Below are 18,673 nucleotides of genomic sequence, written 5' to 3' on the forward strand. Positions count from 1 at the left end.
ATATGGCACTAGCAATAATTTTTTAAAAAGTTTTTAAGAGCCATTACCGTGGGTAAAACAGGTATCTGATAAACCTAATATACACTAAATTTGAAGAGAAATAATATCATTTAAAAATCCCTTATCTTTGCTTGTATTCTGAAGTGTTTTTCTTACATTTCACTCCAGGTATTTCAGACTTACAGTGAGGTCTTTGATACATTTTAAATTGAGCTTTATACAGGATAAGAGATGGCTAACTAGTTTCATTCTGCATGACAGTAACCAGTTTCCTTACTAGGCTGTCTTTTCTCCAGTGTTCTAGTTCCTTTGTTGGAAATCAGGTGGCTATAGTTGCATATTTATTTCTGTTCTTTATTCTACTGCATTATATGTCTGGTTTTGTGCTAATACATGCTATTTCTATTACTACAATTCTATGTTATGTTTTTATTATTATCTTTGGGAGAGGAGTGGTCTGGTCTATTGTTAATGCTTTCCACCGTGGTTTTAATTTGGTTCACTTTTTGATTTCCAGCATTTTTATTTGTGTTCGATCCCTTCTGCCTGACCTTGCTCTCCCCCACCTCTACTTCCACCCTCAGACTCTCAGTTTGCATGCTTACTTTCATACCTGTGCTGCTGAGTCTTCTCTGGCTCCTGAGTTGATGTCTTTACTTCATTTGTTTACTTGTTTGTGTCTTTGAAATCGTTGATCCTTTTTACTAGTAAACTTGAGTTCTTCATCATGCATTTTCCCAATTCAGGAGGAGTCATGCTGACTTGTCCTTTAACGTTTTTTTTTTGTGTTTTGGGGTTGCAGTTTGCCAGTGTGTACATTGTGGGACAGATATAGGTCCTGTTTGTTTTGTTTTTTTAAGGCAGGATTTCATTGTCTATTCCTGACTGTTCTTGAACTTGTGGCAATCCTTCTGCTTTTGCCTCCCAACTGCTGGGATTCTGGGCATGTATCACCACACCCAGGGACACCGTAGGTAGCGCTGGCTGGCCTGGAACTCACTGTGGACCTCACAGAGATCTGCCTGCATCTCCTTGTTTTTGTTGCTTAGCCTTTCTATCACTGCATGCTTTTCAGTTGTCCTATGACCTCTGCTTGCTAAGGCTCTTGCTCTTTTTCTCCTTGGGATAGTCTATCCTGTGTTTTCCTGACTTTGGTCAATCCTGGTGTCACATGGAGGCTGTTGTTGATCCTTTCCCTTGGTAACCTCCATTTTCCCAAAGGGTTTTTCTTTTTTTTTTCTTTTTTTTAATATAGGGTGTCACTCTATAGGACAGGCTGGCCTAGAACTCTCTGTACAGCCCAGGCTAGCCTCAAACTCATGCAGTAGTCTTTCTGTATTAGCCTTTTGAGTGCTGGGATTACAGGCTTAAGCCACCATGCCCTACTTGAACTGCTAATTCCTAATAGTCTACTCCACTGATTATATTATAGAGTGTTCTTGCTGAGCTAGGTTTGTTTATACAACACTATGACGTTTTTCCTTCAGGTACTCCAATTTAATTGACTTTTTAAATATTTCAATATGCACCCTCTCTCTCTCTTCTGTTTTTTTCTCTTTGAAGAGGAGTCTTGCATTGGACCAGGCATTTTCCCTACCTCAGAGAGCATACGTGCAACCTCCAAACCTCAAAAGGAACACAATGAATCAACTTTTCAGAATGCAGGATTGAGATCTCCTGATGAAATAAAAGATGCATGTGTGGAAAAGATCATGACTCAGTTGCCTCAGGGTGAGACGGTGCCTGATAAAGAAGAAAAAACTGGTCTTGTTTCCAGTTCTGAACAAAGAAATAGCATGATGTCATCTTCAAAACCCCCTCTGATCAGGTATTATTAGAAACTCTTTAGTGCCTGTCCCTCTGTCCCTGGGTGGGTAGAAACTATATGTAATGTGCATAATAGAGCATGAAACCTGGTACCTAGTTGTTTATAGATGTAGCCTCCATCTGTTAAGGGAAGATGTTTAGCACCTGCAGAAACATTGCAGGTGTGCATTCTGTATGACTAGAGCTTAGCTTTACCAAAACTGACCATCTCAGATAGCAAAGCTTAGAACATATTATACTTCTTTTCTAGCATGTTCACATTGTCTTGGTGATTACATATTGTGTTGTATGAAACATAAACGTGTAGATGAGATGAAAGAACATAGAGTTGATGTCCAGTGGCTCTGGAAGTTGTTTTATTCAATTTCCAAATAATATATCATTTTGTTTCCTTATGCTTTTAGTATGGGTTTCTCTTTAGGTCCATACCTACTGCTGCCACTTTGTTTTCCCATACATGCTAGAAAGAAGTCTTTAGGGTAATTAGTTATTACTGGCTTGTCAGCTGCATCGGAAACTTTAACTTGGTAAGTTGAGGATAACAGGCACTAGCTTCCACTAAGTGGAAAAAACATGTATGTCTTTAAAAGGCTTATTTCAAGCTGAGTGTGGTGGTGCATGCCTTTAATCCCAGCAATTGGAAGCACACAGGTAGGTGGGTCAGAGTCCCAGGCCAGGCAGGGATGCACAGGAAGACGGCGCTTCATAAATAAATAAATAAATGAACGAATGAGTGAATGAGTGAATGAATGAATAAATAAATAAATAATGAATAAATAAATAAATAAAAATAAATAAAACTAGACAAATTAATAAATAATAAATAAATATAAATAAATAAAAATAATAAATAAATAATAAATAAAAATAAATAAATAAAAATAAATAATAAATAAAATGAATAGCCTAAAACAATGCTGGGTGGTGGTAGTGGTGAATGCCTATAAATAAAATAAAATAAATAACCTAAAACAATGCTGGGTGGTGGTGGTGGTGAATGCCTTTAATCCCAGCACTGGGGAGACAGAAGCAGATGGATCTCTGAGTTTGAGGCCAGCCTGGTCTACATAGTAAGTTCCAGAACAGCCAGAGCTACATAGTGAGACCCTTGTCTTGAAACAAACAAACAAACACTGGCTGGGCAGTGGTAGCTCACTCCTTTAATCCCAGCACTTGGGGGGGTGGCAGAGGCATACAGATCTCTGAGTTGAGGCCAGTCTGGTCTAGGGCTACATAAAGAAACCCTGTTTAGGGGCTGGAGAGACGGCTCAGCTGTTAGAGTACTAGCTGCTCTTCCAGAGGACTGGGTTCAATTCTCAGTACCTGCATGGCAGCTCATAATTGTCTGTAACTCTTGTTCCAGGGGATCTGACACCTTCATACCAATATACATAAAATAAATTTAAGTAAATTTAAAAAAAACTGTTTAAAAAAATCAAACAAACAAAAAAGGCTTATTTCATCTATTATTATTATTACTATTACTTTTATATTTAAATTTAGGAAGTAAAACCCATTAATACCTTTTCTGACCTTTAGGGTTTACTGAAATTAGAAAAGGGTAAGAAAGTATTATCTGATTTAAAACAAGTTGAGAAGCAGAAGGGAAGGCAGAATAATAAACCTTTATTGGAAAAAGCTCCTACAGGACAGACTTGGGCTTCAGGGGCCGTGAAGTTTCTGTTGCAGCTGCCCTACCCTGTTTGCAGCACGGAAGAGGCTGTACCATGGACACTCTGTGCATCCTGAAACTTCCAGTCAGAGTGCGACCTGCTTCCGATTCAGAGTTCCACCGGAATAGCACCCCCAAGTGATTTGTGTGCACTTTTCAGTGTAGACAACCTTGCCCCTGTCATAGATACACAGCATCGCATAGTGTCGGTACATAGTAAAGTGCACCACTTTAGCATTAATAGAAACAAAGCTATATTAAGAATGTCTTTTGTTTGTTCGTTTATTTTAGTTTTTTATTTTTTGAAACAGGGTTTCTCTGTCTAGCTCTGGCTGTCCTAGAACTTGTTCTGTAGACCAGGCTGGCCTCAAACTCAGAGATCCACCTGCTTCTGCCTCCCAATCGCTGGGGTTAAAGGCGTGCACCACCATGCCAGATAATAGGAATGTGCTTTGCTCAGTGTGGGAATACATGCCTGTAGCATCACAGTACTTAAGAGGATGAGGCCTCTTAACTACATGTAGAAAGACCCTCTATAAATCAACAACAAAAACCAGTGAGGGGAGGGAGGGAAGGAGGGGGAGAGAGAGAGAGAGAGAGAAATGGTAAGTTTGTATGTGTGTGTACATATTTGTTGAATATCTTTGCATTTTCATTTCTAGACCTGGCAGAAGACCTTTGGGATTTTTGTCTTTAATATGTCCAAAAAATAGTTTGGACTCTGATGAAGTGACTCAAACCCATAGTAAGAAGCGCCTGAAGCCTCATATACCTGTATCACGACGAAATTTGAAAAAGTCTAATCTACTTAATGCAAGTCAGAAAAAAAATGAAGAATCTTCTGATCCGCACCCATCTCCAAGTGTTACTGATACTCAGTCTGATAATACTGGAAGTTCAGCAACTCAGGTATGTGAGAACTGTTGTATTTTATTGTATCAATCTATACCCATACACACACACACACACACACACACACACACACACACACACATCATCTCAACTAGGGAAAATAAATGTAACAATTTATTTTCAGTTGTATGTCAGAAATTATTTTAGTACAACTTCCATTTACCACAAAAATGCAGCTAATTTAGTACAAGCTATTGAACTAGCTATGGATGGGATACTTAATTGCCATTCCTTCAACCCAAAAACTCTGCTGACCTGTAGCAGCAAAATGAAGGAGTGTCTGTAGTTGTATTTCTCTTAGGAAAAGTGTTCTGGCACATGAAAACTCAAAGAAGCACAGGTGTAGAATGTGTTTGCCAGTCACTTCTGTGCATTCTGAAACCATCTAACAGCAAGTACTAGAATGAAAAATACCCTCTACATAGTGATTTATCTCTGCTAAAATAGTATTACTAATTCTCTCACAGTGTTGGGGATTCAACTTGGGGCTTCATGCATTCTAGGAAAATGCTTTACCAGTGAGCATTTGTCCAAAGAACGCCAACAACAGAAAAACCCAGTATGTCTCAATAGACCTTTGTGGGATAGTACAGTGCTTACTCTCTCGCTCTCGCTCTCTTTCTCAAAATGATCATTTTGAGGTAATTGTAAATTTTGCAGGCAGTTGTAAGATATAATACAAAAAATAAAAATAAAAAAATTCATCCACCTCTTACCCAGTTTGCCTCAGTGCTAACATTTTGCAAAATGCTGTTCCAACTTTGACATTGGTCCAGTCAGGATACAGAACAGCTTCCAAGATCTTTTGGTTGTCCATGTATGTAGACAGGCCTGCTTTCTCCCATTTCCACTCCCTCCTTAACCGTCTGTTCATTACGTCTGTCACATTGTGTCTATAATATAAGTAGTTATATTATGATGTGTATATTAACATACTTTGTATATTAGTGATTTGTTGATTTTTCTGTTAGTTTTACTTCTTTTACTTTTATTAATTATTTTGAGATGGCATTCATTATATGGCTTGGACTGTCTTGTAGAACTCACTGTATAGCCCATGGTGCCCTGGAAATTGTGCTCTTTCTATCTCTGACTCCAGTAGCTTGTTATTTTTTGTTGTAAAATAGTTTTCTGTGGTGTGGATATATCACAGTGTGTTTTTGTTTGTTTTTATTTGAATGGGGGTTTTTAACACTGGCCTGGAATTCACTATGTACACCAGACTATTCTTGAACTCAAATCTGCCTGCCTGCCTGCCTGCTGGGATTAAAGATTCTGTTGGTTTTTTTTCCTCACTTCCCTATAGAAGGGTGTCTCACTTAAAAGTTTTAAGTTTTGGGGCTGGAGAGATGGCTCAGAGGTTAAGAGCACTGCTTGTTCTTCCAAAGGTCCTGAGTTCATTTCCCAGCAACCACATGGTGGCTCACAACCATCTGTAATACGATCTGGTGCCCTCTTCTGGCCTGCAGGGATATGTGCAGACAGAACACTGTATACATAATAAATAAATAAATCTTAAAAAAAAAAGAAAAGAAAAGAAATCTGCCTGCCTTTAAAAAAAAAAAAAAAAAAAAAAAAAGTTTTAAGTTTTTTACTATTGTGAGCAGAGGTGATGTCAACATTCCTGTATGTCTACATATAAGCATGTCTTTATTTTTTAGTGATAAACATCTAAAATTATCCTCATTGTTGATATGTTTTTGTTGTTTTGTTCTTTTTTTTTTTTTTGAGACAAAAATCTCAAGAATGAAGCTCAGTCAAGTTCTTAACTAAGTCTTCTGAATGTGGGAATTACAGGCCTGTGCCACCATACACTGGCTTGTCTGCAATGACTATATGGCATTTCATTATTGGGTTGTACTGCTTAGTAATACTAATTTTATATTAGGCTTCTAGGTTGTTCCTAATTATGCTCCATTTCCAACAGCACAGTAATAGCTGTCTTATAAATAGATCATTTTACCTGTTCATCTGTAGACTTAATAGATATTAGTAGAACCTTATAGAATACTGGACTATACAGTGAGTTCTACAAATATTTGTTGTATTAATAGATACAGTTAGAAATGCTGGTCAAAAGGAATGATGAATGATTGTTCTTTTGATAGATTCTACCTGCTCTGTCTCTATAGGGACCATGCCAGTTACTATGTTATCAGTTGTCACATTACCAATGCACCCTCTGCCCCAACCCCAGGACTCACATTTTTTTTTTTTTGAATTGAGATCATGATCTTGTTTTGTAGCCCCAGATGGCCTTTAGCTGCAGTCCAAGGGGAACATGTGCCACCATGCCAGTTCATTCTCTTTAGCCTTGATGAGCACATATTCTTACTGTATGAGCTGTAACTTCTGTGTGAAGCATTCATACTGTTTTCTGGGTATTGGGCTTTTTAGAAAAACTTGTCTCTCTTTACATATATATATATATATTGATTTGTAGAAGTTTTAAGAATATTAAGGGGGTACATTTTGTGATATAGGCTACAGTGTTTTTCTATATGCCATATATGTTTTTATTTTGTTTATTTTTGCTTTTACCATGCAGACATTTTTTAGTTTTGTTTATTTGTTTTTTAATGATTCATTTTTACTTCATGTGCATTCATGTTTTTACCTGCTTATATGTCTGTGTGAGGGTGTTGGGTCCCCTGGAACTGGAGTCACAGACAGTTGTAAGATGCCATGTGGGTGTCGGGAACTGAACCCAGATCCTCTAGAGGATCTGCCAGTGCTTTTAACCACTGAGCCAACTCACTAGCCCTCATGTTTTACTTTTATGTAGGTATATTTGTCAAAACCTTTTTGCCTTCTGATTTTTAAATCATTTCAAAAGGTAGCCCTCTCCTCAATTTAGGTGAAAATGTTTTGCTATGGCTTGTTACAGTAGATTTTTGTTGTTTCAATGTTTTTACATTTAATTTTTTTTTGTGTGTATAAGTTGTTAACTTTCCAACACATAGGTGTAGAGTCAATAATCAATATTTATTGAATACTCCCAACATTTCTTCTCATTTTTATAAAATGTTTTTTAATCTTTTGGAGATAGGGTCTCACTATGTACCCTTGACTGTCCTGGAACTCACTCTGTAGCCCAGGCTGGCCTCAAACTCATAGAGATCCACCTGCTTCTGCCTCCCGAGTGCTGAGATTAAAAAGTGTGCACCATAATTTTAAATAATATTTTAATTCTCACCTCTTCCCCAACTCCCTCTGAGTGACATATTTCCAACATATTCTCTCCCAGTTTCATGTCCTTGTTTTATTTTACCTCATAACTCACTGAGTCCAGTTAATCCTGCCCATATGTGCATGGGTGTGGACCATCTAAAACACTAACTTATGGAGGCTTAAAGAGAGCTTACTCCTCTTTACAGAGGGCCACCACCCATTAAGATGGCTCACAACTATCTAATTTCAGTTCTAACTATGGTGCACATAAGTTCCTGCAGACATACACACATGCACAAATTGTTTAAAAAATTAAAACTTGCTTGGTGGTGGTGGCGCATGCCTTTAATCCCAGCACTTGGGAGGCAGAGGCAGGGGGATCTCTTGAGTTCGAAATCAGCCTGGTCAGTAGAGTGAGTTCCAGGACAGCCAGTGCTACTCAGAGAAACCCTGTCTTAAAAATCCAAATCAATCAATCAGTCAATCAGTCTTGATACACATCACACACACACACACACACACACACACACACACACGTGTACACACGTGTACACACAGATGAAACTTTCATTGGTGAGTGTGTGTTCATGTGGCAGGGTTATATTTTAAATAGATTTATAAATATGCTAGTCTTTGATATCTGAGCTTCTCTTCTACTCTAGCAGTTAAATTGTTTTAGGTACATATTTAACAGTGATTTGTTCTGTATATTTAAATTTGTTTTCCTGAGAATCAGGATGAGGTAATCACAGTGTAATTTACTTAATAATAATGATGGGTATTAAGAATTTAGCTTGCTTCTATTTTTTTTTCTCGTGTATATGTATTTTCCCCTATATGTGGGCACACGTATGTTAAAGCCTAAGGCTGATCTCTGGCCATCATGCCTGTCTCTATTTAATGGGTTCTGGGTATCTAAACTGTCTTCCTTGTTCCTATGCAGCAAGTGCTCTAACCACTGAGATGCCCCCCCCCCCCTGGTTATGCTACAAATGTTACCTTATCATTAACTATTAAAGCCTTTCCCTGCCTTTTTTCCTCCCTTTCTTAGCTAGAGGTTGAGCCCAGGGCCTCATGCCAGCTAGGCAAGTATGTACAGACCTAGTCCTCACTAGTAATGCATGAACATTGTATTACATTTTAGTGTTATTCTCTTCCTAGGTTCCTTCTGATCAGCCACCGCTAAAAGAAAAGTGTGAAAATGGGCCAAAACGGGCATCTGAAGAGGAGGCATCCACAGTCTCGGAGTTTGTCTTCAACGACATCTTCATTGAAGTTGATGAAACAGAATAAAGCACTCTCCTGGGTCTTTCCTTTTTTCCCTTTTTCTTTGTATTTTTGTAATAACTTTGAAATATCCAGAGTCGCTGATGTTAACAAAGCAGTGTTTACAAAAGCACCACTGCCTGTTTTTATTTAGGTTAATTCTGAATATTTATTGAGCTTAATTTGAAGCTTTTATAATCAGTGGAAAACATTTCGTTCTGAAATACCAAGCAATTAAGACTGTTCTCTCTGACAGACATTTTAACTTGTTTACATTCGACTGGCCCTGTGCTGAGCACATCTGGACTTGTGGACTGTGTGGATCCACATCTGTATAAATCATAGTGCTGACATGCTTGGAGCTTGATTGTATTTAACGTTAGTGACCTTCTTTTTGTAAAGGTGGTTTTCTTTGTTTTATTTCTGTGGTTTTGTTTTTGTTTTTTGGGAGGGTGATGAAGGTCTGTTCAATTGCCTGTAAATATATGAAAGTTAGTTGTGAAACTACACTTTGGTATGGTAAAGTTAAAACTTTTCTATTATCAGCTATTTGACTGAAAAATGTGTATTTTTCTAATTCATGGTGATGTAACATTAGTTCTAATTGAAGATGTAGTATTTAAACTTGCTATTTATAAAGATGGAACATCAAAGAGATTATTTATTTTTAAATTTTTTATTTAAAAGTATATCCCAATTTAATGATTTCCACTAATCAGATTTGGGTAAGGAAAGCATTAACAAATGATTTGTCTCCTTTTCCACTTTACTTTTAAAGCTATTTTAAAATGTCATAATTACAAATGTTTAGGTAGTGTCTATATTTTGAATACTTTTCTCATACTTTAGTATATTGAATTTGTACTGTGATTTTTTTTCTTTTGCTTTCCTTATTTCTTCTATTATCTCAGGATTTTCATTGGAAGAAAAAAAAGTTAATGTAAGAGACATTGTCATGTAAAACAATCTTACACACACACACACACACACACACACACACACACACACTCCTTTAAAAAAAAAAAAGTGATAGATTTTCCCCCTAATAAATTCTGCTCACAGGATGTGTAGGCCTTTAACCACAGGACGTGATTCTGATGCTAAAGCAGAAAATAGGGCAGGAGGACTTTGCAAAGCCGTGATTGTCATTGTTATGAACTTAGGTGTTTTTAATTTTGAGACTTAGTGATTCATAGAAGTGTCTTATTTCTCTTAACAGAGTTTCCTTGTTTCAAATTAAACTCCTCAAAGAGCAAATTTATTTGATTTTATGGGAAAATCTCATAGACTGATACATTAGCTCGGTAGTTAGAAATTTTTCCCACAAGGTATTTTTTGAGACTGTAGACCGAGGGGTCCTGGTGGCAGCTGTGCTGCTGTGCTGGCTCACACAGGTGCCGAGGGAGGGGCAGGGTGCCTGTGCTTTCCTTAGGCCCTGCACGGTAGGCTATAGTCCCCCTCCCTACCCCACCCCCTTAAGACAGGTTTTCATGACCCAGACTGGCCTTGGACTCTGTAGATGAGGATGCTCTTTACCTTGTGACCCTCCAGTCTTCTCTCCCAGGAGTGCACCACCGTGCCCATTTTGATGTTGTGCTGGAGTAGAACCCACTGCTTCCCACTTGCTAGGCAAGCACTCTACCAGCTGAGTTTTTCCAGTCCTGGACTACGGTACGGTGGTTCTTGTCTGAAGGTGCTGATGTCTGGATGAAGGAGTTATTTGTCATAGAAGTTATAAAATGTGCCTGAGATTAAAAAAACTGTTGAGTGTATTATGAAATGATCAATACCTCAGTTGGAAAAGTATTTTCACATCTAGGGAAGTTTCATCTTTGTCTATTGATAAAAGGGTGCCCACTTTTCAAGTTTCTAAGCGAAAGAGGCTAGGACTCAATGAGTCTAGAGTGATGCTAATTCATTGAAACTTACTGTGAGCATATTTCTTGTTCTGTGGCTTAGAGTAAAATTTATGGTTTAACTCTTTGTTATAAAGGAAGATCTGTAAATTAAATGGAAATTCTCAAAAGTATGCATCTGTTTCATAAGATGTCACAAAATTATGTGGTAATTCACATTGCTATTTCAATGCCGTTTTTTTTGTAAATTTAAAAAATTTCATATTCTGTAAAGGTTTTTTTCTTAATATTACTTGGGTTAGATCACCGTGACTAAACTATTATTTATCCCTGTATAATATTTATTTTTTTAACATCTGTCTCTTGTTCGTCTGTAATAAACTGATTTTATGGAAGATGTAATTTATTGTATAAAGCATACAAGGGCATTTGTTGTATAGAGAATCAAGTCCGTCAACAAATAGCCCTGCTGTTACAGCCTCAAAACAGATGTTGGAAAGAGAAACATATAATCAGTGTACTTTGTTTGCTTTAAGGTGGGAAGATCCGTGGTGGTGTAAAGATGTTGCCAGGAATTTTTTCCATAAATCTTCAAGGATGTGATTAAAGGTCTACCTTTTTTTGACTTTTTCCTCCTGATCACTTACATCATAACAGGTGGCCAGTCATGGTTTAAAAGTCTAATTGTTGATAATGATTAAGGCATAGATAAAAAATTTAACATCCACTGTTTACCACCATATTATTCTGAATGCAAGTGACCATCTATACTGCCTTGCTTGAAGAGTTTTTGATAAAAGAAGCAATATCTGTCATTTGTAAATTTTCTTGTTCTAAAGAAAGCAGTTATGTTCTGTAGATAAAAATTATGTAAATAAAAGTTATTTTATACCATTTTGGTTTTGTCCTTTTCAAATAACACAAGATATTATGTTCATTTAACTGGTTTCTCTTTTCAATTATTGCCTATACTTCTTTATAAAAATATAGTATTGCCAAGTATGGTGGCTCGAGCCTGTAATCCCAGAACCCCCAAGCAGAGGCAGGAGGAGTTTGAGTTTGTTTGGGCTATGTAGTGAACCCGTCACCAAAAAAAGAAAAAAAAATGAAAATGTACATAGTATAGTTGGAAGGTTTGGGTTTTTTGTTTGTTTGTTTGTTTGCAAGAATAAATGGTAGGCTTTCCTGTGTATTTGAAGCTTTGTTTACTCTTTTATTTGTTCCTCGATAGATTTTTACATATAATAACTCAAGATCTTTTGCTCCTCCCTCCCTGACACACGTGCTTACTTACTCTGTAAGGACAGAAATTGAAGCTTTAGTCCCAGAGATAATAAAACCAGGATTTTTGAAGTGTTGATTGGCAAGTATCAGTTGCCCAAAAGTTTTTTGCTGAGAAAATTATCTGTGGGAATTTTGTTAGTGTGTCCATTTCTTCAGATTCATAAAAGTTGTCGTGAACTTTGTCCCACCATCAAAGAGATATGTATATAGCTAGACAGTTTTGTCTGTTCACTTTTAGAGACATAGTGAAATAGAAATTGTTGAAATAGTGAATAGAAATTTTGTGATGGTGTAGGCATTAACTATATCATCCAATATCCTACTTATGGGAACTAACATAGATGTGTGTGTGGTGCTACCTGAGCCAGGGTTTGAGTTCAGCCTGAATGCATAGCAAGATCCTGTCTGTGCTGATTTTTTTCTTTTCCAACTTGATACAAGCAACAGGTGTTTTGGAAGAGAGAACTTCAACTGAGAAAACACTTCCGTAAAATTGGCCTGTAGACGGGTCTTTTGGGGCATTTTCTTGATTAAGGATTGCTGGAGGACCCAGCCTACTCTGTGTGGTGCTACCCCAGGCATGTGGTCCTGAGTTATATAAAAATGCAAGCTGAGCAAGCCAGTGTGCAGTGTTTCTCCTCTGTCTGCGTCAGTTGCTGCCGTGAGTTCCGGCTGACTTCCCTTGGTAATGGACGGTGATCAGGACAGGCAAGCCAACCAGACCAGTGTCTGGAAAAAAAGCGAGCATAGGAGATTGCTCAGAGATCCCAGCACTCCTGTTGGCAAACTCACAACCACTTGTTGTAACTCTAGCTTTAGGGCATCTATGGCCCTTTCTGACCTCTGGGCAGCTGCACTCACATGTTCATACTCGGTTATAGTCACTGATGTATACACATAATTAAAAATAAGTCTTAAAACCCTAATAGTTTAATCCCAAATATTCAGTCCTACCTACAAACATGTAACATTAAACACACATGGCAGTTTGCATTTGTATATTTATTCACACACATACTTAAAGAATAAGACATGAATTTGAGAGGGGTTGGCATAGGGGTGGGAACTCATGGGAAGCGTAGGAGGGGCAAATGATACATATTTTAAATAAAAATACATATTTTAAATAAAAAATAATTTTTTTGGACAGTTTTGTGTGGTCCAGACTGGCTTCAAACTCAAAATATTAGCCTGGGATAACCTTGAACTTCTGATCCTTGTAGTTTACCTCGAGTACTGGAGTTACTAGAACGTTTTTCTTTGGCCTCAGTGCCAGGAATAAATGCTTCATTCAAGTCAGCTGCTCTGGTTCGCTTTGTTCTCTTTCACGTGGCTTGTATGCAGTGCGAATCTTTAGATTGTTTATTTCTGCATTGCAAGACCTTGTTTGGGGTCAACTTTTAGCAAAGCAGAATACCGAGAGCGGCGCAGAGGCAGGCAAAGCAGAATACTTAAGTCATGTGGTAAAGTCACTTTGATTTGACATGCCCACGTTTCCCTTAGATTCTCAAAACCTTGTCAGTTCTGGGGCTGTAGGGGGCTCAGTGGGTTAAGAGGAGCACTCGCTGCACAAGTATGAGGACCAAGCCGGGCGGTGGTGGCGGTGGTGGCGGTGGAGACAGAAGCAGGTGGATCTCTGAGTTCGAGGTCAGCCTGGTCTAGAGAGCGAGTGCCAGGACAACCAGGGCTGTTACACAGAGAAACTCTGCTTCAAAAAACAAAACAAACAAAAAAACAAGTATGAGGACCCAAGTTTGGATCCAGCAGCCACATAAAAGCTGGGGAAACTGTGTGCCTGTGTTAATGCCAGGGCTGTGCTGGGGTGGAAAGATCACAGGCTTTCTAGCTGCAACCCTCTGGCTCCAAGTTCAGCGAAAGACTTGGTCTCAAAGGAATAAGGCAGGGAGGGACAGAAGGATACCTGACATTCTCTGGCTTCCATGTGTGCATGTGCACATACATGCACATACATCACACAGCATACACATGTACATACACAAAAAGTGTCACTTCTTCAAAATAAGCACTGTTTCATATAGCAGGCATGTTCATTCCCCCCTCTCCTGTGTGTGTGTGTGTGTGTGTGTGTGTGTGTGTGTGTGTGTGTCTGTTGATGGAGCTCAGAACCTTTGCATTATACCACTTAGCTATACTCCTGACCCAACACTATTTCTGCAATGATGTGTCTTCTCCAAAATTCATGTTCAAACATTTTGTTTGTTTTAGACTGTCTCATTCTGTTGCCCATACTGGCCTCTAAATTCCTAGGCACACAGAAGTCCTCAGCATCAACTGAATAGGTTGCTGAGGGCCCCAGACTCATGCCACCAACCACGTGAAAATTTCCAGTGCTAGATTATTTAGAAGCATAGTCTCCCAGAGGGTAATTGAATCATGAGGACTCTGCCCACATGAGTATAACGGGCTTAAGGATGGGTGTTTTCTCCCTCCCCACTCCTCTGTTTGGTGGGGCTCGGGATGATGTAGCATCAAGGCATCATCTTAGGAGACTTGGCTCTCTGGAGGCACCATACTTGCTGGGATCTTTGTCTTAGATGTCCTGTTTTCCAGACAAATTTCTGTTTGTATAAATTATCTAGTTTCAGGTAACTTTTATTTTGTTGTGATGATTTTTTTTTTTTTTTTGAGACAGTCTCGCTAAGTATCCCTTGGCTGCCCTCTAACAGAGATCTGCCAGCCTCTGCCTCTAGAATGCTGGGATCAAAGGTGTGAAACTAGCCGCTATGCCCACAAGTGGCTAGTTCCAGACAGCCTCTTAGAGCAGCACAGACAGACTGAGACACTGCCTCTAAGAATACTAAAATGCACAGCTGTGACATAAACCATCTCATATAGCCTTCCTTCAGGTTTGGGGGAAAGGATGCAACCGTGCTGGTTATTGCATCCATGGCCCCAAAGAGAGAAAGTTAAAGTTAAGACACTTCGTATAGCGTTTTTAATCCTTATGGGTGTGTTGAGGGTCTCTTAGTGAAGATCCCAAGACTGGGGTCCACAATCCATCACATTCTAAAAAGTGATCAGACACGTTCTGCAGTGGAGGGGCTAGGGGCGTCTGCCCGCGTGGGACAGAAGCGGTTCACCTATGCAGTCAGTGAAGCCACTGGATTGCAAGGTTCTCTTTACTTAGCCCGGGGCTCCTGGGCTCGCGAGGGAACCGGGCCTCGCGGAGCTGCTCTTCTGTTTCTCATTGGCGGGGTCTGGAGGCGTGGCGCCCGGCGCCGACCAATGGGAGGTGGCCTGGGGTGGCACGTGCGCGGGGCCGGCCCGGGAGCTGGTGGGCTGGGACTGGGGCTGCAAGGACTCAGGCGGAACAGCTGGCCGGAGCTGCACATCTGCCTGGAGAGAAACGACTCCTACGTCGGCCGGCCGCCCTCGCTCTCCTAGCTCTCTCGGTGCTCGCCGCTGCCATGTGGGGCGCGCTGAGGTCAGCTCTGCAGCCCTGCGCTCGGGCCGCGGTCTCCCGGTCGCGCGCCTATCACGGGGACTCGGTGGCCCGACTAGGCACCCAGCCTGACTCGGGCTCCTCCACCTACCAGGTAGGTTGAGCGAGCTTTCAGATGGCCTGCTTGCCCTGCTAGTCCTTAGTCGCCAGCAGCCGGAGGGTGGGCGAGCTTGGATCTCTTCTGTCCTTTCCTCTGCAGCTCAAGGGAGGCATCATTCTGAGACGCGATAGGGTCCTGTGAAGTTTGCAGAAGAAAATCGTTCCGGTGAGATTTTAGAACTGGCATTGGCCTTTTGTGTCGCTAAAATCAGAGGTTCTCAAAACCCCACTCAGCATCGTCTCTTGGGCAGCTTGTTGATGCCTGAGCCCGGTTTGGCAACTTATTCCTTAGGTCTTAGAGCAGCCACCTTTAGGAACTAGTTTAGCACGGTGGGGCTGGGCCGTGTTCACACGCTTTCGTTAAGTAGTTATGTTAACAACAAATACATATCCTTCCATATCTTTAAATAGCTTTTCTTGGACTTGGGAGGCTTCCTCAGGCCAAAGAAGCACCTCCTAACTTGTGAAATATCAAAGCTGGAAATTATCAATCTGTTTCGTGGCTTTTAAGCCTAAACAGGTAACATCCAAATTGTTCATAGAACCAGCAGTTTTTGTCTGGGAAGAAGTTGACTCAGAAACACTAAGTTGTTTGTGCCGTATTTTAAGTATTTGGTATGGATGTGTAGGAATGGAACTCATTTTGAGCAGGGGGATGTGAACAAGAAGTCAGGTGGTGTGAGGCTGTGTGGTAAGTGGCTTCTAAACCCTGAAAGGCTGAAAGCACAAAATTGAAGTATGGATGAGATGGAGTTAGGTTGGGAGAGACCTGGAAGGTTCAAAGTGAAAGGTGGAGGCTAGACTGAAAACCCAGAGAATGTGGATACCCTTCTCCTTTAAAATTAACATACACTAGGGCTGGAGAGATGGCTCAGCGGTTAAGAGCACTGGCAGCTCTTCCAGAGGACCCAGGTTCAATTCCCAGCACCCACATGGCAGCTCACAACTGTCTGTAACTCCAGTTCTAGGGAATCTGGCATCCTCACACAGACATACATGCAGGTAAAACACCAGTGCACATAAAATAAAAATAAATAAATTTTAAAAAATTAACATATACTAGCTGGCTGTGCAGGCCCCAGTCTTTAATCCCAGCCTTAATCCCACCATTTGGGAGGCAGAAACAGGTGCCTCTTTGTGAGTTTAAGTTCAGCTCAATCTACAAAGCCAGTTCTAGGACAGCCAGAGTTACAAAGTGAGACTTCCTCTTCTAAAACAAACAACAAGTACAACAAAACAAAAGCCTACCACCGCCACCACAGAAAAGAATTAGCATATACTAATTGTACAGAATAATGGATTTCACTGTGATATGTGCATACATTACTCTCTTGTTGCCTTGCTACTCTTCTGCTGGTCCCTTTCCTTTTTCCAAATAGTCTTTCTACTTTCATGTCATATATATATATATATATATATATATATATATATATATTTTTTTTTTTTTTTTTTTCTAGATTCTGCATATAAAAGAAAATGTGGTATTTGTTTGTGGTATTTGTTCCCTGACTCTAGTTGTTTTACCTAGCATGATGAGCTCTAGTTCCATCCTTTTTTTTTTTTTTTCTTTGTGTAGACCAGGCTGGCCTCAAACTCAGAGATCTGCCTGCCTCTGCCTCCTGAGTGATGGGATTAAAGGCGTGGGCCACCACCACCCAGCTATAACCATTTTCTCCAACACAGTTATTTTACTATTTTTAGGACTATCTTATTTAATTATTGACAGTTTCATTCATAAATACAGTGCATATTTTTGTTTGTTTGTTGTTTTTTGAGACAAAATTTTCCTTTGTAGCCCTGGGTGTCCTGGAACTGATTTTGTAGATGAAGCTAGAACTTGATGTTCACCTGCCTCTGCCTCTGGGATTAAAGAAGGGTGCTATCATGCTCTGCTGGTGTATCTCAATGTTATCCATTCCCAGCTTCCCCTCCCAGTCTCCCTAGACACTTCCCAGCAAGTCCTACCCTCCCATATTCATGTCCTTTTAAACTCTTAAAAACTCAGTGAGACCTATTAGTGCTACTTGCTAGAATGTTGACTGATCTCGTTGGCTTGACCCTGTACAGATCTTGTTCAGGTAGCCATAACTGTAGTGAGTTCATGAGCACAATGGCTCCGTTAGATCCAGAAGGCAGGACTCTCATCCTCTGGCTCTTACAGTCTTTTCACACTCTCTGTGTGATGTCCCCTAAGCCTTGTGTGTAGGAAGTTGTCATGCAGATGTCTCATTTAAGACCGAGCAGCACGTCACAGTCACTTACTCTCAGTGCTGTGACAGTTAGGAGTCTCTGTGTTAACTGCTGCCCAAGGTTGAGAGCAGTACTAAAAACATTAATATTTAGAAGACAGTTTGACAACATGTCCATTCAGCAGAACAACAGTAGTAGGTTCCTCCCCTAGAATCCATGACTTCCCAAGTCACGGGCTTTTGATCAGGTTCACAGTGCCAGACATGAATGCTGTTTTGTGGAACAGACTTCAGACTCCAGTTGGAATGTGGTTGGTTTTCCCCTAACAGTCAGGCCCCTATAGCACCAGCGGGGACATCTTGCCTAAGAGATCGGTTTTGCAACGTGTGGGGCCCAGCACTGAATGAGACCATTGATTTCTTCTCTCCCCGTGACCTACAGAACACATCTGAGACACTGAAAACTAACTGGCCAGTGGGTCAGTTCCAGCTTGATTGTTCTATGTCATGCAATCAAAGTATTGAATATAAGTACATTAAACTTAGGATATGAAAGTGTAAACTAAGTATGGTGTTGCACACATAATTCTAGCAGTTTGGAGCGTGAGGTGGAAGAACCTCTTAAGGGTAGGAGTTTGAGGTCAGCCAAGGCAACCTGAGACCCTGTTTCAAAAATAAGGGCCAGGGCTAGAGAGAGCTCAGTGGTTAACCGCACTTGCCACTGAGCCTGTTGATCTGAGTTTTTTTTTTTTTGGTTTTTTTTTTTTTTGGTTTTTCGAGACAGGGTTTCTCTGTGTAGCTTTGCGCCTTTCCTGGGACTCACTTGGTAGCCCAGGCTGGCCTCGAACTCACAGAGATCCGCCTGGCTCTGCCTCCCAAGTGCTGGGATTAAAGGTGTGCGCCACCACCGCCCGGCGATCTGAGTTTTTGATGT

General features: G+C 40.2%; 2 protein-coding genes across 3 annotated transcripts in view; both read left to right on the plus strand.

Annotated features, from left to right (window-relative positions):
- The window catches only part of Bdp1 (B double prime 1, subunit of RNA polymerase III transcription initiation factor IIIB), a 97,172-nt gene extending 86,657 nt beyond the window's left edge, over positions 1–10,515 (plus strand). The window contains exons 37-39 of the mRNA XM_059276294.1: positions 1,564–1,828; positions 4,162–4,408; positions 8,744–10,515. Of these exons, the coding sequence (XP_059132277.1) occupies positions 1,564–1,828; positions 4,162–4,408; positions 8,744–8,875 (644 nt within the window). The 3' untranslated portion in view covers positions 8,876–10,515. The remainder of the gene's footprint in view (positions 1–1,563; positions 1,829–4,161; positions 4,409–8,743) is intronic.
- Positions 10,516–15,289: 4,774 nt separating this feature from the next.
- Mccc2 (methylcrotonyl-CoA carboxylase subunit 2) overlaps positions 15,290–18,673 on the plus strand; it is a 73,448-nt gene continuing 70,064 nt past the window's right edge. The window contains exon 1 of one of the 2 annotated variants that reach the window (XM_059276231.1): positions 15,290–15,545. In XM_059276231.1, coding sequence (XP_059132214.1) covers positions 15,417–15,545 — 129 coding nt within the window. In that variant the 5' untranslated portion in view covers positions 15,290–15,416. The remainder of the gene's footprint in view (positions 15,546–18,673) is intronic. The other variant, XM_059276230.1, reaches the window with a different exon arrangement.

The sequence above is a fragment of the Peromyscus eremicus genome, chromosome 11, assembly GCF_949786415.1.
Source record: "Peromyscus eremicus chromosome 11, PerEre_H2_v1, whole genome shotgun sequence".
NCBI classification, from domain to species: Eukaryota; Metazoa; Chordata; class Mammalia; order Rodentia; family Cricetidae; genus Peromyscus; species Peromyscus eremicus.